Below are 20,636 nucleotides of genomic sequence, written 5' to 3'. Positions count from 1 at the left end.
CAACAAAACAAAATAGGATGAATCGGTATGAAAAATATAGAAAATTAAAACACCTTACACCAAAAAATGTTGAAAGCCAACATTCGCAAATTAGTTTCATAGCAAAAAGAGAATGGTGAACAACAACACCGAAAAAGGTGAAGGAAAATAATAGCATCAGCTACTATGAGACAAGAACGGCATCATCGACCATGATGAACAATAATAGCTTCGAAAAGTGGAGGAATAAAGGAGAAGAAAAGAGAATTGTAGATAGTGATTGATAATGCAGGATAAGTAGATGTGTTATGGTCGGGGGTGTGTTTTGGTAGGTGAGAAAAAAGAGTGTTGGTTTTGGAGGCAGCCGGGGTGGGATGGGAGGGGGCGACAATGTGAGGGAGGTGGTGGAGAGTAAATGACAAGACGCGAGAGAGACTCGAGAAAGATTCAAAGAAGGGTGTTTTTAATAATTGAAAAAATTTCTCATTTTTCATTAGTCTGTCTTATATTGATTATTGGAAAAAAGTTTATTTATGGATGAAATGGCGTTTTTAGACTTCTAATTAACTACGAGTGAATTCATGGTAAGTTATGAATTTTTTCTAAAAAATTTTCTCCAAGGTATTTTCATTAATGGTAGGAATATCGTGAATATCTTATTTATATAGTTCAGTAACATTAAAAATACGCCATATTGAAGTTATGTAATAATTCATAAAAAAAAAAAAAAAAGCAATTTCAAAAAAAAAAAGGCAATTCCAATGTTACTCAAAATATATAAATAATAGAACTAAAAAAAAACCCATAAAATATAAAAATAATAGAGCCAAAGAATATAATTTCAAAAAATACTAATATGGAGATAGCATGATCTATTTAGCTAGAATAAACTATAAGTATATATTATAGTTAAATTAGTTAAATTATATAGTTATAAATATATAATAACTAACTAGAATATATGGTTATTTTATATTGTTTATAACTCTATATATGTTATATAATTATATATATTATAATAATATAGTTATAGCTATTTATATTATAATTATATAAAATTATTTCCAATTTTATTTAGATTAACAAACTAAATATATAAAAATAAAAAATATAAATTAATTTTAATTATGAGCAAAATACAACTATAATTATCTGGTACTATAACAATAAAAAATTAAATTTAGTTAATTATTAAAAATTAATATATTATATATGGTAATGTTATATCATATGGAAAAATTAATAAAAAATTATATATATAAATAAGTTAAATTATAAATATATACTACGAATATAGATACCATGCAGCGAATGTTAAAAGAGAAAATTAACATTCTCAATTTTAATATAAATATTTAATTTAAAAATACTAATTTAAAATATACATAATTAAAATACTAAATGTATAAGCCCTCATTTTGTGAGGGTTTATATTAATTGCATCTTTAGTTATAATAAAGTAAAACAAAAAAAAAAAAAAAAAAAAAAAAAAAAAATTGGAGAATTACTTCCTGTCTTTACTGTCAGTGAACCATTATCACTTTTCCTCCACAAATCATCTCTAAGCAAACCCCGTATGCTAAAATGGGGGCCAGGGCATTTTAATGGCAATGGATCCATCAAAATATACAAGTATTTTTTTTTTCTCTCATTTCTTTCTTTTTTTTCCCCTTAAATCCACGAACAAGAGCAAAAGAAAGAATCATTACTTAAAAGGGAAATGAAAGATGGTTGCTATAATAATAATAATAATATTATTATTATTATTATTAATCTCGTTATTGGAACATACAGTAGCAAGAATATAGAGATACATGTGCCTCTCATCACATCATCAGCTAAGTACCGAACCTCTTACACAAAAGAATACCCAGTAAACAATAACACCTTACACAACAAAGTATAAATGGCACGCAATCAACAAAAACCATCACCTGCAAAAGAAAATAATTGCTATTAGATATAATCAACTAAGCATGCCAGTAAGTTAAAAATTAAGCTATTCGAATACATCATTCATCATGAATGACTGGGAAGGCAGGGTTCTGTTTGAGGATCTTCCATTAAGATTGACTGGTTTTCTTTTGCAAGACCATTAACAAACATGTTATTGAAACAATGAAACATCATCCATTTCATTTGTGCCCTCTTAGTAAAAATTCTACTCCCATAAAAGTTAATTATGGTGAACTTTTAAAGATTGATTGTATTTAACAGTTGAATCTACTTGCTTTCCCAGTGAAGTATCTGATCCAAAGAAAATCAATGCGACTGGAAAAGAACTTAAAAATTTAAGGAACTCAAAGCCTTAAATTTTCAAAGAAAGAAAACCAGGCCTGACATTTCAAACGAGAATGAAGGCCTGGCAACAGTCTTACCTTAATATATATTTGATTCAATATCTCTGGCATTATTGCAACACCTAGACTGCAGCCTGAAACCACAAATGAAAGAGGGGCAATGTACAAATGAGCTGATTCAGATTAGAATTTCTAAGTTGCTACTTTTCCATGTACACTTCACAATTAGTACAAGAAATAGAAGACTTGCTAAAGTAATTTAAAAAGGTTATTGCATGGATATGTGGTTATGAAATTTTTTTTTTCTTGGTTTTTTGAACTCCAAATTATACAGCATTTGACTAACGTCATCATGTTTATTATGCATAATTTGCAGGCCCTAACTGTTTAATACAACAAAAACTTTCAAGAGTGTCTTTTTCCACACTACAATCAATCCCCAATGCTTAATAATTTTTCCACAAACTCCCCACTAGAAAAATAGTTCTAGGAAAAGATTCCTGATATATACTTTCCACAATCTTAAGCGATAGCTTTACTGAGTAAGTTAAGTGTGCATCAGTAACGTGACAGTTCTTTTTGCTAGTACCAAATGTTATTAGTCACAGTTTAGAATGGTCCTGGAATCAAGCATATTTGCATAATATAGCTCTTTTTAATACCCAAACTCACTTGCACCATATTATTCTTTTCATCATTCCATGTGTCATTACACACGCAATAAAAAAGCTCACTTATGCTTGCAATAACTAATAATGCATTCATTCAGCACCCAGGAAATCCAGTTCAGCACTTAGTGACCCCAGATTGAACCCAGAAAATTTTTGAAACATTTAAAGGAAAGAAATAATATGTCATTTTTGACATGAGGTGGCAAACAAACTCATTGAATCAAAGCTCCATCTGATTCATATTTCCCTTATTATATTTACAAAATAATAATTAATTCCTTTTCCAAATTTTGCTTTCCATTCATCATGGAAAACCTACAAGATAGAACATCTATGTCTTTTTACCTTCTCATCTTTTTGGGTAAAAATTGCTTTAACCGCCTCAAAAACCTCCTCAACTGATCTACCGGCATCAATCTGCAGGTTGGAGCAACAAAACTAAAGGTTAGAATAATATATATATATATATATTGAAAACATACAGATAAATGCACAAAAAAATGCATTACCTTCCGAACTTTTCCCTTGGAGTCATAGTACTCAACCACCGGGATACTAGACTCTAAAAATACTTTAAACCGCTTCCTTATTGTCTCGATGTTATCATCTACTCTTCCCTTCTCATAATGAAAAAGAAACATCAAGATATAAAATAGAAAGACTGAACTCAAGCAAAAATGTTACAAGCTTGTACAAAAGTGTACACACACACAAGGGAGCAGTCTCATTCCTCCAACCTGATTCCTATTCAAAAGGCGTCTCTCCATCTCTTCTTCAGAACAATCAAAGAACAAGACAAACTCTGGCACAATTTTGGTCTGCGTAACAACCATATTTTAGCAGTTAAATTATATGGAATACATATTAGATAATTATTTTGTTTATTTTTTTAGTGAAATAAAAAAAAATTCATTAAAGGGCAAAAACTAAACAATTATTCACAAGATAGGGAAATTAAAAAAAAAAAAAAAGCATTTTCCCCGCGCCAAAAATAGGACTTCTGATCCAACTATTTATAGTAAGAAAGTCCTCACCCCTAAAAGCCAAATTCCCTCCCGAACTATGCCAAAAAATAAAAACATTGAGAAGAACTAATTAAAGAATTTCCCTTCCACCTGCACAAAAGTAATGTGCCCCTTCAGGCCCATACCTCACCTTCAACCAAAGCTGCCACTACCCAACAAACCCCACCAGTGAATACACAACTTCACATACAAAATAAAAACAAGTGAATAATGGATTCAATCACACCTTTGCAAGAAAATTTCATCTAAATGTACTATGCTGGGAGAGCTACTCCAGACAAGGGGAAAGTACTAGCATTCTACCTATCCACATATGAAGCCTCTTCAAATTCATAAGTTCTGAAAGATGTGAATTAAGGACCTTACTCCAATACCATCTCCAAGGGCATAAAAAAAAAATTATTGAAACAGAGAATTTTGTAGAAAGCTTACAATAGCTTCGAATGCTGCACGGTTTTCCTCATTACGAGGAAAACCATCAATCAGAAATTTGTCATTTCCACTTTCCTGCATTGCTTTTTGAAGAAGATTAATTGTTACCTCCGAGGGCACAATCTTCCCCTCCTTAATCATGTCTTGAATCATGGTTCTGTAGCGCACAAGGAACAAAATGTTTATTGTTATCAATAAGATGCAAAAAAGGTTGCATCATAGAAAATTCCAAAAGCAAACTTGAATCATGGTTCTATAGTCCACAAGGAACAAAATATTTATTGTTATCAATACGATGCAAAAAAAGTTGCATCAGAGAAAATTCCAAAATCTAAAGCCAATTAATAAAATGTGGAACGTTACTTGCAAAAACAGTTGTAAGATAGTCACCAGGATCATGTAATGAATAAACACTCAACAGATATAAGGCGTCATATTCTGAAAATTAACCTTGATAGAAAATCCAAAAAACTACTCTGACCCATGGAACACATATAAAACTAGCGTCTATTACTTTTCCCAAAACCCTCATGGTTCTCAAATTTTGAATAATCACACTCTTAGAAGAATAGAAATGTTTCCGAAAGTAAAGAATTTTGCTAGTATAAATACATTCTGAAAATGAGTCATATTCCAAAAAAAAAATTTCATCTATAAACACTCAAAATTGCTAGAAGACACGGATATCTCCAACATGAAGCCAAAGTTATGGACTAGACTCACAGCACCAGCATTAAAAAGAGCCAAGGATGGAAAAGTATCCAAATATTCATACATAAGAATAAATAAATAAATAAATGAATAAAGGAAAACACTCACAATGACAAGGAAAAAAGAAATTAACTGTTGAGAACAGGGGACAAAAAATAGGGAATCATCAATTAAGGCTGAGGTTAATTCCATCATCATGCTGGAGATATCTAAGACCTTGCTCAGGAACATCAAAACATAAGACGATAAGAGTCATGTGCACAGCAATATTAGGCATTATTATATGATGTCCAATGACTTTTAAAACTGCCCCTTTCTTGCTATTTTGGTAATGATGACTTTTTTTGATGTCAAGTCTAGCTCCCGGAGACTCAAAAGGAATAAAATCTCATGGAAATCGCATAATTGGAAGTGAGTGCATGTGCTTATGCACATATGCCATACCCATTTTCAGAGCCAGAATTGATTTCTGCTCGAAGAAGATCTCCAGCACTGAGATGAGTATAACCGAAGTGCTGGACAATATTTGTGCACTGGGTACCCTTTCCGCTGCCTGGGCCACCTGATCAATCATGATGAAAAATAATCTACATCAAAAAATTATTCTAAGAATACATAAAATGCAAGAATTGAGAATTACTCTAATCATCAGAGTCATACTATTCATGGAAGAAAATAATGCATAATTCAAATACAACAACAGCCAAAGACAATTACTAATCCCTATACTATAATATCATCAAGGCACGGCAACAATATTTGCATGTGTCTACCAACGTAAATGACAAACCTTTTAAACAGATGTAGTGAAAAAAAGCACCTATGATGTATGTGATTTAATGCCTCTTCAAACAATATCACAAATAGAGCTGCCAACAGATATATAATTTATCTTCTAAGGTAACAAGATAAAAGAAGAATTAAGATGATACACCACCCATTTTCAGGTAACTTCCATTTGATGGAATCTCAAAGTTTAATATTAACAAAGCTGCACCGTTTCTTTGAAATCACATTCAGATAGAAAGAAAGAGTAGAAAAATGATGCAAATTCACAGTGAACTGTTTAATTTACAAACATACAGTACAGTAAATCCAGCTTTAAGTTTTCAAACAATTAAGGAATCATAAAGGTAAAGCTTTGCCAAGAATTCCAATAAATCTGAACTAAATGCTTCAAACAAAATACTAACCCAAAACAAAAACAACTGTAGGCTTCTTCTCAGCTACATTTCCATTTTCCTCCTGCAATCATTAATATAACACAGTATTTTACTAACCGAAAAGAAATATTGAACTTTATAAACAGAGAATAGCAATGCACTTAATACTATCCTCTGTTACTTTTTTACCAGAAAAGATAAATTATTGGATGATTTCCTCCTTTTTCTTTTTTCCTTTTTTCCCTTTTGTTCATGATTTGGTTAACTTCTAATACTCTTTCAACTTTTTATTTTTTGAATTCTCTCAAGCACTTGCATGCAACAGAAAATTTGATTTCAAAAGTTAGATGCACAAGACTTGTTTTAACATTTACTTATTTACCTCCCACTTGATATTAAAATTTTTAATGTTCCATGAAAATTGATACTTTCCATTGAAAATTTACCTTTATTGCAGCATCAACAGACGTCCCCATAGTTTTCGATTAGCTTGTTTATCTGGAGATACAACAGCATAGCATGTTAGTATATAAAAATTGTGAGAATTGAATCCCGTAAAAGAAAGGTATGACAATAATTTAGCAATATTGGACGGTCAATGAAAACCAATTAAGATATTCAGAATAAAGATCTGCAATCAAGCAATAAATCCATTATTTGGAAATCAATCAAGTATAAACATCAAACACTTGACCACTTAATTTTACAAGCGAAGGCCAACATATTTTCAAAATGAACAAAGAAGCATGTAGCAATTTATAGATAAACCACAATAGATCTGCATGTTTGATCCTATACACAAACTTTAGTTATGTCAATGCAAATCCCATATTTGGAGTCAGTCCTAGTGAAAAATGAAAAAATCGTTTAGCTGTGATCATACTCTGAAAGCAAAACATGAAAGTGAAAAGATAGTAGATCTGGATTTTCCAGTGTTTTAGGATTGTTTTGGGGGATCAGATAAGCGTAGATTCTGAGATTTAATATAAAAGAGATGAATCTAAGCAACAGATAAGAGAAGAGAAGAGAAGAGAAGAGATCCCATAAGATTGCAATAGGTGGAGAGAAAATGAGATCCAGAAGCCAACCTTTCGCGGGAGTGGAGGGAACGAAGACCCAAGTTTTGTTAAATTAGAAATTGGACGGAAATGAGAAGTGCGCTGCCTCACTTAAATAATAGTCATTACTGGTTACTGAATCAAAGGACGCTTTCCTTCATTTCAGCGGCTTTGGTCCATAGGTAAAAAATAAATAAAATAAAAATAAAAATTAATGAAATGCATCTATTATAAACTTAAAATTCACATAAAAATGGTTTAATAATTAAATATATGAATTAAAATGTATATAAAATTAATTAAAAGATATTATATATAAAAAAATATATAAATTTAAATATAAATATTTAATATAATGATTTATTTACAAATCTTTATGCACTTTGCTTACTTCCAACAGCTAAAAGCCCATGTTTAGAGTGAATCTTACGCTTGGCTTGATGGGCTTGCTTGTTGTCCGGCTCTGCCCAATCGGATTTCTTTTTGCAGCACATGGCTCTTTTTTTCTTTTTTTTTCAGAGGCACATAAGAATGAGATGGTTCACGGGTACATCAGGCATCATCATGGATTTTGCCTAATTAGTGTTTTTCTATTTAACCCACTAACTATTTTTGTTGAAAGCCTGCCAATTATGCTTAATTTATCCCATGAATCAGAATTCAATTCTTTGCCCAACTTGTTTCTCATTTCACTGTCACTTTCTTTGATTCCCATTATAAAATGATTATTTCATAAAATAAGTATTTCACATTTGCACTGTGTATAATTACCCTACATATTTGGAAAAATTATTTCTAAAAAATGATAATTTGAGATTGTAAAATGATAGTTATCATAATTTTTCAAATCACTAAATGGACAATTTGACTTAATTTAAAATTTTTATTTTCTCATTTCATTCTTATATAATATATAAAATTTTCACTATATAACATATATAAAATTTTTATACTATATATTTAATAATTAATTAAAAAATAAAATATATTTTTAATTATTATTATAATAATATTATTTACAACTCAACTCAACTGAATTTTTACCCCAAAAATTTAGAATCAACTATATAAATTCACTTTATCCACTCTAAACAATTTTAGATTAAATCCTAAAAAATGTGTACTTCTAGATCAAATAAAATTATTTACAAATTAATATTTTATTTAAATAAACATTTTTAAACCATTTATACATTAAAAACGATAATAAAAAGTATTTCAGTAATCTTTATATTTATTTTATGATATCATCCTATCTAATTAAATGAAAGGTTATTAAGCAATCATATACTATTCCATCTTTTCAAACATGTTAACAATAAAAACCATACAATACAATATAATACAATATAATATAATATATTAATAAATCACGCTGCATTCAATCTAAACAAGGGTTAAAGTTAAGAATAGCTATTGTATTTTTAATTTATTCCGTGCTACTCCATGGACCAAACCAAGTCATTAATTCCAGTCACAAAATTCCCACACCATATATTACAATCTGTGAAGATTTTGCAGGAAATTTCACTACTTGTGTTATGTAAATGTGCATCAGCCTCCAATGCTAGCTAGCCAATGTCCCTTGTACAAATTAATCTTTAATCAAAAGATGAGGGAAGGTTTCTACAAGACTAACTAATGTAAAAAAAAATTTAATGCATAAAATATAAAACTTGTTTTGGCATCAGCCTCACGTCCAAATCTCAGAACGAGCAACGAAAAAGAGAGAAGCATTTTGTTAAGCTTCAGTATAAATGCCTCATGCTTGCAGAAAGAGATCGCTTCTACAAATTCTGAAAATGTAAGTTTCATCTTCACCAAGTTGTTATCCCTGAGACATAGTGGGTCAACCCATAATCATACCAACAAATAGTGATGTCTGTTATGTTGGCAAATATGGATTATCTTCTTTGGTTTTCATACTTCCGATCCTCTCCATCTGGGCAACCAGTAGTTCGTGCACTTTAACTTTTAGCTGCAGCGTGTGTGCATGTATCAGGTCTGAGTTGCAGCACAATCATGGAAAACATCTAATAACATGAACTTCAACTTAAGAAGTCAGCAAAAATTACCAATGATGAATTCGACATGGTAGGAACACTACAAATTCAACATAAATCAATAACTGAAGCATATTAAATCTAAACACATTGCATAAACAATTTCAGATTGGTATGCATAATTCATAATTTGTTTCAAAATGATAACCAGGTAATCAGATGTAAAAACTCCCAATTGAGTGCATGCACAAGTTATTAAAACTTTATTAGATTGGGACATGCATTAATGCCATAAATTATTGAATTTTTTGCAACTCTCTCCACATCAAAGCATTACGACCATCCATAGTGGATCATCTCCTAACATGGTGGCCCATAGGATTTCAATTTCAAGTCCTTTATTTACCTATTTGACACCAAGACAATTCAAATTCTGAATATGTCATAAAAATTAGTTCAAACCCACAAAGCGGACGGTCAGAAATACCGGTTAATGGAAAATGAAGGTTGAATTGGAACAAGTTACCTCATTGAGTCCTTCTCCACTCGTTACAGACACATGGATTGCTCCATTGGGTCCCATTTTATGGTACCTTGCCATTTCCAAATTACTACCATTGCTATCTTCTGCAATGAAGACCACAGGAGATTCTTGCAAGAGATCACATTTAGAGACAACATCAAGCCAAAGATGATCATTGAATCTCTCTTTAATTTCTTTGTATATCTCAAACTGCAAATCCAATAATCAGCCAGAAAAAAAATCATCTATAGGGAAACACATATCATAAAACCAATTCATTTTCCAGTAAATGACTAAATATTCATTACAAGAAGCAATATTTGTAATAGTAGAATAGCTAGTAAAAATAAACAACAAACCATTAGCAAGGCCATCTATCTTCAGTTATACAGATTACGTATACAAATCAAGTCTTTCTTATTCTTCTAGTCTCACAATTGGAAGTTCCTTGTGTGAAAAAATAAAAAGTTAAAATCCTACTTTACATACCTGATCAGAAGCTGAGGTCCCACATTCTCCAGTGAGATCATGAACATAAAGTATTGCTGTTGGCAAGTGTGTGAGGACAGCAAGCGTTAATTTTTCCAAATTGTTCCTGTCCTCTGCAGGTTCAACCAAGATGTGAGAAAATATATATATATATATATATACACACACACACACATATATAGCAGAGATAGAATCATAAAAACATTTCATCACTCTAAATTCTTTGGAGAAATACCTTCAATACTGTGCCCACCAACCTCACCCCTATTTTCTATCATTAAGAAAATGTGTTTGCATATGCATATATATAGACACGAGAGAGAGAGAGAGAGAGAGAGAGATGCTAATGTAGTTTGAAATTAGTAATTTACATGAACTACTCAAAAATAGCATGCAAATATAATATTTCCAAGAGTGTTACCATCACATCTCTTTAGAAGTCCTGGGGTGTCTGTCACCTGCAGTTAGTTTGAGTACATATAAACAAACTAATTGGGGAAAAAGCAGATTGCCAACAGCTAACCATATCTTAAACAAATTAAGATGGAAAAGACAAAGAAACTAGAGAGAGATTAACCTGAAAATGCTGGAAGTCAAAAGCAATATGGCCCATTAGAATTCCCCTAGTTGTGAAAGGGTAATTACAAACCTGACTCCAAGACCAAATAAAGCAGAGGAAAATGTCACTATTAACAACAAGAACAGCATAACTCAATTCTATGTAAATTTCATTCAACATCACATTCAAGTAGATGTGCGTCATACTTTATCTTCAACAGTCTAGCTGAAAATATGAAAATCCAAAAAACAAAAACAATCCACAAAATCAGAATTTAAGTTTCAAAACCTCTTTATTAACAAAACACAGATCTCTCCAAGGTTCTTTAGTTTCTTGTGTGTTTAACCATAAACATTGAGTTGTCATAATTGGAGAGTTTGGATGTGTTGATGTTTGCCGGAGGCCTGGAGATGAATAGCGTTCAAAATATCCATTTAAGATAGAGCCCAACCAACTTGGGTTTTTGATATCCTTTCAAATGATCAATGTTTCTTTAAGGATCAATATCAAAACCACAAAGAAAAAATCATAATCACTGGACATCTGTACAAACCTCAGGCTTCCCTGTTGAAAGTATCCGAACCAAGGACGACTTTCCTACATTAGGAGCTCCAACAAGACAAAGAGTTGGTGTTTCTAGATCGACCACTGGCATAGCCCGCAAAGTCTGCAAACCATATTAAGTCTCAAAGTTGGCCTATTACATGCTACAATTGTAATTCAAATCAGATTATGAATTACTCCCAGAACAGACACCAATAATTGCAACAACAAAGCATGAGGAACATACGGTTCAAACAATAACAAAAGTTGGCAAAAGCTCAGAAGTAGTAAGCACAATTATTAGAAAACTGAAAACTATTTTTGTAAAAGATAATTTAACAATCCCCAAAATTGCCGAAAAATACATGTCAGCTGAAGACCAAGTAACCCAGAATTCTGTCAAATCATGATTTGAATGAGGCCAAAACAAAGAATTATTATACTCTATACCTTATAAAGTTGCACAAATAAATACAATTTTCTTGTCTTTGACCCAAAGCCTTGTTGAAAATCTTGTCCCGGAAATATATATTGATATAATCCATTGAACATAAATGACCATCAGCACTTCCACCCAAGCACCGTATATTAAAGTAGGTTTATTATCTAACATGACCATGATACAATTCAACAATACTACCATACCCCACAGAAACGCATGTGCATGCATATAAATGTATGACTGTAAAATAATACTATCAAACGGAAGAGATAAAAAGAAAAAACTGGAGCAACAAATAAATTTTTGTTGAAGAAAAAAAATACCTTGGCAATGTTGAATAAAGCATCAACTGCCTTTCCTTCACGTTTAAAAGTTTCTTCAAGCTTTTCCAGACCCTGCAGATATTAATAGACTGTTGTCACAGATATTACCAGATGTGAGAAGCAAGCAGATAACAACTTACCTCATTCAACCGCTCCAAAGCCTCTCGTTTCGTTAGAGACTGCCCATAATTATATCCCCAGTTAGTTCAAACTTAAAGTAATGCAAAATGTAATAACTTGTTAGCCGTCCAGCACACCAATCAGACATACATAATCAACTCTCAAAACTGTAGGAATATGCAATACAAACCCAATCAAATAAAGATTAACAAAAAGTGAAGCAAACAGCTAGCAAAATCAATTTATGCAAAACTTTTATGAACATAAACAAGAACCCTATTTTATCAGTTTGTGAAAACTTGTATGCAACTGCAAACCGGAAGTACGTTGTACTAACCAGCTTGGTGAAGACAGAAAATTTGAATCACCTTGATATCATGTCTGCTAATATTTGCTTAAAATATTTTGCTTCCTGGTTCCTTTATGTGGAGCTATTGCTTTGTGCATTCCATCTATTCATGCAATCTTGTCTACTTTACTAACAACTAGGAAGGATGATAAACAATAAAGGATTTGTAACCCCAACATGAAATCATCTAAGAAACTAAAAAGATATGCAAGAAACTAAAGCAATTAAATGCTCCATGGACAACTTACATTAAAAGCTTTCTGAAAGATTAAACCAAGCAAAAGTTAGCATCTCAATAACAGTTATAATGCAGAATAGGAAGCTTAGAATTTTATCTAGGAATTTTAATTATTATAAAATTAGAAAATTTGACGAGTTTTTATTGTTTAGGAATTTTATTATTATTAGGCCTATTATTTTCTAATTTATCTTATTTAGTAGGGAAGGAGTTAGTTTGGATAGAGTAGTACTGCCCCAAAGTAATCACTTTAAATATCTCGGCTCAATCATTCAAGTAGATGGGGGATGTGAGAAGGATGTTAGTCATAGGATTAAAGCCGGATGGTTGAAGTGAAGACGTGCCACGGGAGTTTTATGTAATCGTAAAATTCTCAATAAGTTGAAAGAAAAATTTTGCTGTACAGCCATACGACCGGCCATGTTATATGATAGTGAGTGTTGGGCACTGAAAAAGTCGTATGTGTCTAAGACAAGAATTGCGGAGATGAGAATGTTAATTGGATGAATGGTCATACTAAACTACATAAAGTCCGTAATGAGAGTATTAGACAAAAGGTAGGAGTAGTGTCAATTGAGGATAAGTTGGGAGAAGGGAGATTGAGGTGGTTTGGTCATGTGAAGCGTAAACATACAGAGACTCTAGTTAAACAAATAGAGCACATTAGGTTAGAGAATAGAAAGAAAAGTAGGGGTAGACCTAAACTGACTTGAATGAGAGCAGTACAACATGACTTAGAAACATTACACATTTCCGAGGACTTAATCCAAAATCGTTTAGAGTAGAGAAAGAGAATCCATACAGCCGACCCCAAATTTTTGAGATAAAGGCTTAGTTTAGTTGAGTTGAGTTGACTTTAAGTATTCCTAATTAAAGTTGAATTAAGATTTTTATTCCTAATTTGATTAGGGTTGTAAGCTCTATAAATAGAGCTAATTTTCTATTATTGAGCAGCTTTGAATTATGATTATTATTGAGATTAAATAAAATTATTGAAAATTAGTTCTCTTTTCCAAGGATTGATCCTTGATTTTTCTTAGTTCTTTATTCTTCTTTATTTTTTCTACATCAATTTTTGGTATGAGAGCCTAAAATTGAGCCAACGTTCCATTGCTTTCTACAAAATTACTAAACCTCCCATTCAATTCTTCCCACTCCTTAGATCCCCACCTGTGTTTTTGTCCTTCAAAATTTTTCCTTGTTAACTACAGCTCAAAAAAAAAACAAAAGTCAAAAACTAGAAGAATCCAACAACTCGTCGTCAGCCAATCTGTTTCTTCGCATCGTCGGAACTTCAGTCCAATGCACCTAGACCTTTAACCCGACAGATCGAGTTTTCGGATCAGCTTCCACCAACAAACTCATCCTTGTTTTCAATAGAAACAACTCTTAAAAACTAAATTTTGAGTTTTTTTTTTTTTCTTCAAGGTATGTTTTCTTACTTCAAATGCCATGGAAACTTATATTGAGAGGCTAAAAAAGGAGATCAATTACTACAAAAATATTCTCCAAGAAATTAATTATGACGTTGGATTTCACAAGGGTCAATTACTATCACTATGTCATTGGATAAATAATTATAGTTATAGACGTGATCATGAAAGATGTTCTTTCTTATATGGTGAATATCAAGAAGTTAGACAGAGTTTACTAGATGAGGAAAGGGAATACAAAGATTTACAATAATTCTTACAAGTTAAGGAAAGAGAGCTTGAAGAATGCAGAAAAGAATAAGTGATTTCAGGTCTGAAAAAATTGAAAACACAACTTGATAAGTTATCAAAAGTAGAAGTACAAGTTGATGGGTTATCAAAAATAGAGCTTAGTAAGATATCGGTAGCTGTGCAAGAACTTAAAGAAGAAATTCAAATTGTAAATCAAAAAAAGAAGCTTGATGTTGAAGATGAACAAGAGGAAAAATTCGAAGAGCAACTTCAAGATAAGAATGAGGAACAAAAAAAACAACCCAGGAAAATAAAGGTTGAAGAGTATGAGATTGAAGAATCCAACGATTCAATTCTTGAGCATTCACATGTTGAAGAGCCATTTCCAAACTAAGAAATTGATAAAACTGCACAACCAAAGCTTGAGAAAAATATATTGGGGAATGAAGAAGATTATATAGAGACATCAATGAAAATTGAAGATCCTATTAAGTTAAAGGGCATTTCAACTATTGTTCTAATTGATTTTATCTGCCTAGATATCTCTAAGAATACAAAAGCGAGCACAAACTTTTTCCAAGTCATTCTTATTGCTACCGTCCAAGAAGATCGTACTGGGTGTTCTCCTTACTTGATTTTTGATCCTTCAACACTTTAGAACTCAAGGTCGAGTTTTCTCCAATCAAGGGAGAATAATGCAGAATAGAAAGTTTAGAATTTTATTTAAGAATTTTAATTATTATAGAATTAGAAAATTTGAAGAGCTTTTATTATTTAAGAATTTTATTACTATTAGGTCTATTATTTCTAATTTATCTTATTTAGTATTCCTAATTAGAGTTGAATTAGGATTTCTATTTCTAATTTAATTAGAGTTGTAAGCTCCATAAATAGAGTTAATTTTCTATTATTGAGTAGCTTTAGATTATGATTATTATTAAGATTAACTAAAATTATTGAGAATTAATTCTCTTTTTCAAGGATTGGACCTTGATTTTTCTTAGTTTTTTATTCTTCTTTATTTATTCTACATCCAGTTAGCACCACAAAATTCAAGCAGTTAAGCAACTAGAATCCACAAGAAGTGACACGGTGCACAAATCAATATCAGACCAGAAGACTTTTTGGTTTTCCTATTTTCACAAGGACTTTTAGTTTTAGATGAATTCTTTATTTTCTTAGATAAGTTTTATTTATGTTTCATAGCATTATTAGGACTCTAAAATACTACTTCTATTTAATTTAAGTCTTTAAATATATTTTCTATTTAGATTAAAACTTTTTAATTTATTTTTACTTATACTAGGATTTTTAATTCTATAAATACCCATTGTATTTTTATTATGTACAAATTTTCAAATTTATTCAATAAAGTTTTCTTCTTCGTAATGCGGTCTTTGTTTTATTTTATCCTAAACTTTAGATTAAGTCTTGTATTTATTTTAAGATCTTGGATTAGATCTTATTTACTTTCAAGGGTTTGATTGTGTGTCAATCTTTTTTCACGCTACACGCTGCGTCAGGTAGTATCAGAGCAGAAATTTCACCCTCATTACAATGGCCGATACTGGTGGTGGTGGTGATAATCAACCTCGTGACGGTGATCAAAAGTTACCAGCTGTTTGGAGAGCAATTAAAGAGTATCAAAATTTTATAACAGAAATTATGCGACAATTACAAGAGATTCGCCGTTTATTAGGAGTTCATAATGTTGAGAAGATAAATCATAAATTGAATCAAGTCAGAAGAGTTAACAGTCAAATTATGATTCAGTTCTCTATAATTCTAAAAGAATATTTGTTATTAATGATCAATATAAGAGAAATAGTGTTCAGGAATTGTGTATTTCAAAGAAATAAAGAATGTGGAGGTGGAAACAAATCTTATAAAGACATCAAATAGTGTTGAAGATTTGGAGCACGAACAAAGAGATTAACCTGCATCAGAAAAACAACTCAAAGTTGAAGACCCTAAGCGTAAAGGATCTGAAATTGAAGAATCTGAAATTGAAGAATCTGAAATTTTGATTTTATTGACTTTCGCTATGGTGAATGATGAAGACTTTGAAGAAAGTGTCATAGAGAATGAAGAACAAAAAATTATGGAGATTTCAAAGGGAATTGAAGATAAACAATCCATGAAGACAGTGGAGATTGAAGAAACTCAAATCATGGAGTTTATAAAAATTGAAGATTTGTTCCAATAGATGCAAAGGATAATGTGAAGTTCTTTTGTTCATGTCAACTCTACTGATACTATTCAAGAGGAAGCCATGATGTGATATTCCAATGGAGTTTTTAATTCTTCAACACTTTGAAATTCGAGGTTAAATTTTCTCGAAAGTGTAGGTGAATGACGCAGTGCGCAAATGAATATTAGATCAGAAGACTTTTGTTATCCTATTTTCACAAGGATTTATTTTCTTAGATAAATTTTATTTATATTTTCTAGTATTATTAGGACTCTAAAATACTACTTCTTGTTAATTTAGGTCTTTAAATATATTTTCTATTTAGATTAAAACTCTTTAATTTATTTCTACTAAGATTAGGATTTATAATTCTATAAATACCCATTGTACTTTCATTACGTACAAGTTTTCATATTTAGTCAATGAAATTTTCTTCTTCATAAAGCTGTCTTTGATTTATTTTATCCTAAATTTTGGACAAGTCTTGTATTTATTTTAAGATATTGGATTAAATCTTATTTATTTTTAAGGATCATGTGTCGATCATTTTTCACGCTACATACTGCGTCAAGAAGGAAGTAAAGCATTTCCAGTATTCAAGAAAGACGAACCTTAGCACATACTGAAGCGTGTTCCTTTCCAACAGACAACACCTTTTTCCTCAAAGCATCTACTTTTCTCAACACCTGTCAAACCTTAGCTGAATCTTCAATTGGCAAAAAGAAGATACAGAATTTAGTAGAAAAATAAATAGTTTCCGCCACGAAATTATGTTCTACTTTTCAAAAGCAAATTTATAGGGACAAAGGGACAGATTCAATAAAGTATTGGTTTTTATGAGAACAAGAGACTTTCCACTTTCTATACAATGGAAAATCAGTCCGACTCCGACCCAATCCAAGAAGGATAAAAAGCAGCCAGAACATCATATAATTGTTTCTCTTGCACAGAACAATATGTATTTCCAACAATTTCTTAAGTATAATAGCATTACAAACTTTCACTGAAAATTCTACTGGTATTTGTATCAGAAGAATTATAAGACCATTAGTTATTTAGTTGCTTTAAAGCATAATATATTGCCAGAGATCCCAGGAATTCTCATTTGAACAAAACATAATTTACCTCTTCATAATTTCCATCACCAAGGGTTAACTCAATAAGTGACTGTTCATAAGGATGCAAATATCTCCTTTTAGGGAAGTTCTCCAAATATTCCCTTAACGGAACTGCCAATTCCTGAAAAGTGAAACAGTAACCCAAGATGTCAGCCTCTTGCACTTGCACATGATAAAAGTTAACTTTTAGATTAAGATAACAGGAGATGTGCAAGAATAAGAACTTACTTTCATCAATGCATCAAGTTGCTTTGCACCTTTATTTCTCTCTCGCTTGGCAATATTAGCAATGCCTATGAAAGGAATTAATGAATATCATAAAACAAAACTTTGCCACACAAACAAAAGTAAATTCAATTTGTTGACACGGAATAAGAATCGAACTCTCAACCAATAACCTTTTGTAGGAGGGACCCTCTTTGCCTTCCTCAATGCTGAATAAAGAATATCAACTGATGGCATCACCATTGGTAGCTTTTGAAATGCACCAACTGTTTCAAGTATTTCTGGTGCTTTATCCTAAAACAACCCATAAGCACAACCTAAATTATTTTTATTATTAGAAGAAGAATATAGCAATATGCAAAAATTAATTAAGAAAAAGCAAATAATTTTATTATTTACAACATGAAGTATAATAGAAGGCTAAGCGCCAACAATGGTACATCTTAAAATGACTAATCCAAACCAAACACAAGGGGATTAATGCTGTCTATACAAGATCATTATTCTTTTCTCTTCTAATTCCAAATCCCATACCCCAAATATGCGGCAATTCCAGCAAACATGATAATAATATTCCAAACCTTCAATTAATAGCAGCCCCTAAACCACTATAGAAACTCCTAGAATAAAGAGACTGAAAGAGAATCAATATGTGCCAATCAACATATCACCTCCATGGATGCTAATATATGTTTCCATTCCAACAATTGGATCATCGTCTTAGTGGACCAAATGAAATTTCACTTTCACACTTTCCAAAGCCACTAACAACATGAAACTCTATAGCTAACGATTATAACGCCCTTATTCATATTCCAAAATCATCCACCCAGTCCTTGGTTCATTACCGAGGACGGACCATGCTTTTACTAGAACATAGTCCCTCTCAGAAGAGTTTTTCCAACCAGACCTGATTAAATATGTAATTGAACCCCCACCTAAAATCAGACTCTAAGGATCCCTTCATCTCGTTCCCTCTGGAAGACCTTAAAGGTCCTTTCTTTCCTCAAAAGGCTCATTCACTCCCTTTCCACCATTCCTCATTTTCTTCCATAGATGTTACTTTTCTGCTCATGCATCTTAAGCAGTGTAAGGCAAAGTAAAATGCGCATTACAAAGACACAATTCATCAGCAATGTTTCATAGAGTAAAAGAAGGATCAAGTACTGTGGTTTTCTTCTGCTGTTGTTGTTTAGTCGTGGGAGTGGGTACGTAGCTTGCATTCACAATATCATACGTAACTGTCTGAATACGTCTACAAAAGCATAAAGTTGGGCATTTTGTTATTCCTGCCTTCACGAATAGACCTGCAATTTGCAAGCAGTTTGCTAATAAATAATCAAGTTATGACAGCTCTAAAAGAAAGCGAGGGAGAAAAGAAGAAGAAAAACTGCCCAAACAAACAGACCAAATTCAATTCAAAATCCAAAATTTGAACTTCACAACAACAAATAAGGATTGGAGTAAAATACCACGTACAAACAGTATAAGCTTGAAGAAGATAACTATACCTAAAAGCAAAATTTGTAGGAAAAAGAAAATCGAAAGAACAGATGAGTAGCTCAAAATTTATATTTCGAGTCAAACGGAATAGCGCCGAGGTTAGTCAAAGCAAGTCAAAACGAAGGGGAGAGAGAGAGTACCTGGAGAAAAATTTGAGCTTCTTAGCAGAAATTTGGTGGAGCTAATCTGCCGTAGCTGCAAGATACTTAATGCTCTAGTCATCTCTTCTATATCTCTGTGTCTCTCTCTCTTTTTTTTTTTTTTTTTGAACCGTCCTCTGTCCTCCTTTCTCAAGGGGGTTACGAATTTTATCTGTGAAATTAAAATCGCAGCAGTTTCAATTGCACTACCGTTTGTCTCCGCTCCGCCTCCTGGAGGGTCGAGAAAGTTAATCAGAAGATAGTTTTGGGGGCGGTTGATGTGGGCTCGAGCCTGTTGGCCCAATCTTATTGTCTGTTGGTTAACAATCCTCATTTGTTTTGTTTGGATAAGGTGGGAGAAGGGTTAAAAAGAGTAAGGAGATGGAAGGCTTAAAAAAGGTTACAAAACAAAAATTCCAGGGATGAATTAATTAAAAAATAAAGAAAAATAATATATATATTTTTAAATTTAGAAAAATGTGATGAAAGAATAAATTTAAGATTTTATTTGTTTCACGAAAAATTATTTGTATATAAAAATATTTTTTGTTATTTGATTGTAATGTTAAATTAATGATATTTATTTATTTCATGTATGTATAATTATATTTATAGTTTAATAAAATTTTTAAAATTTAGAAAATAAAAAATGTCTTCCTCTTTTGAAAAATATAAATTATTTTTCTAAAAGATGACTTAATTTTCTTTTAACTAGTAAAATATTTTTTGTTAATCAATTTTTTTGAGTGCTCCCAAATACTAGAAAATACGAAAAAATATTGTCTAGAAAAATATTGTCTGCGAAACAAATAGGGCCTAAGTATGTATAAAAAAAAATAATCATAATTCTCACCTCTTTTTCCTTAT

General features: G+C 31.6%; 2 protein-coding genes across 4 annotated transcripts; both read right to left on the bottom strand.

Annotated features, from left to right (window-relative positions):
- Positions 1–1,716: 1,716 nt before the first annotated feature.
- Positions 1,717–7,492, bottom strand: LOC110649184 (UMP-CMP kinase 3). 3 transcript variants are annotated; one of them, XM_021803662.2, is made up of 10 exons: positions 7,370–7,486; positions 6,728–6,779; positions 6,312–6,363; positions 5,563–5,680; positions 4,408–4,564; positions 3,688–3,768; positions 3,460–3,567; positions 3,296–3,367; positions 2,358–2,413; positions 1,717–1,913 (listed from the first exon to the last, which is right to left on the bottom strand). In XM_021803662.2, exons 2-9 carry the CDS (start codon positions 6,755–6,757, stop codon positions 2,402–2,404), a joined length of 630 nt encoding a protein of 209 aa, XP_021659354.1. In that variant the 5' UTR covers positions 6,758–6,779; positions 7,370–7,486; the 3' UTR covers positions 1,717–1,913; positions 2,358–2,401. The 3 variants fall into 3 exon arrangements, with proteins under 3 accessions (XP_021659354.1, XP_021659347.1, XP_057998985.1); XM_021803655.2 differs by lacking the exons at positions 1,717–1,913; positions 2,358–2,413 and having other exon boundaries at positions 3,087–3,367; positions 7,370–7,492; XM_058143002.1 differs by lacking the exons at positions 1,717–1,913; positions 2,358–2,413; positions 7,370–7,486 and adding an exon at positions 7,165–7,272 and having other exon boundaries at positions 3,087–3,367.
- Positions 7,493–8,736: 1,244 nt separating this feature from the next.
- Positions 8,737–20,017, bottom strand: LOC110649164 (uncharacterized). Its single transcript, XM_058143001.1, has 14 exons — positions 19,770–20,017; positions 19,294–19,433; positions 18,300–18,420; positions 18,130–18,194; positions 17,909–18,022; positions 17,395–17,469; positions 12,362–12,400; positions 12,222–12,293; positions 11,467–11,580; positions 10,932–11,003; positions 10,776–10,812; positions 10,355–10,467; positions 9,869–10,075; positions 8,737–9,317 (listed from the first exon to the last, which is right to left on the bottom strand). The coding sequence occupies exons 1-14, from the start codon at positions 19,849–19,851 to the stop codon at positions 9,225–9,227; spliced, it is 1,344 nt and encodes a 447-aa protein (XP_057998984.1). The 5' UTR covers positions 19,852–20,017; the 3' UTR covers positions 8,737–9,224.
- Between the last annotated feature and the right edge of the window lie 619 nt (positions 20,018–20,636).

This window comes from Hevea brasiliensis, chromosome 2, assembly GCF_030052815.1.
Source record: "Hevea brasiliensis isolate MT/VB/25A 57/8 chromosome 2, ASM3005281v1, whole genome shotgun sequence".
Lineage (NCBI taxonomy): Eukaryota > Viridiplantae > Streptophyta > Magnoliopsida > Malpighiales > Euphorbiaceae > Hevea > Hevea brasiliensis.
Note: the sequence above shows the minus strand (reverse complement) of the source record. Positions and strands in the feature narration are given on the sequence as shown.

What these genes read in the sequence shown, in the direction of transcription:
- LOC110649184 (XM_021803655.2), bottom strand. Translation starts at nt 6,757, where the DNA reads ATGGGGACGTCTGTTGATGCTGCAATAAAG. An exon ending in AATTCTGGCTCTGAAAATGG is followed by an intron (nt 4,565 to 5,562) that starts GTATGGCATATG and finishes TGTGCGCTACAG; the next exon opens with AACCATGATTCAAGACATGA. An exon ending in CCAAGGGAAAAGTTCGGAAG is followed by an intron (nt 3,368 to 3,459) that starts GTAATGCATTTT and finishes TCCAACCTGCAG; the next exon opens with ATTGATGCCGGTAGATCAGT.
- LOC110649164 (XM_058143001.1), bottom strand. Translation starts at nt 19,851, where the DNA reads ATGACTAGAGCATTAAGTATCTTGCAGCTACGGCAGATTAGCTCCACC. An exon ending in AAGCTCAAATTTTTCTCCAG is followed by an intron (nt 19,434 to 19,769) that starts GTACTCTCTCTC and finishes TGCAAATTGCAG; the next exon opens with GTCTATTCGTGAAGGCAGGA. An exon ending in AACTTGATGCATTGATGAAA is followed by an intron (nt 18,023 to 18,129) that starts GTAAGTTCTTAT and finishes TTCACTTTTCAG; the next exon opens with GAATTGGCAGTTCCGTTAAG.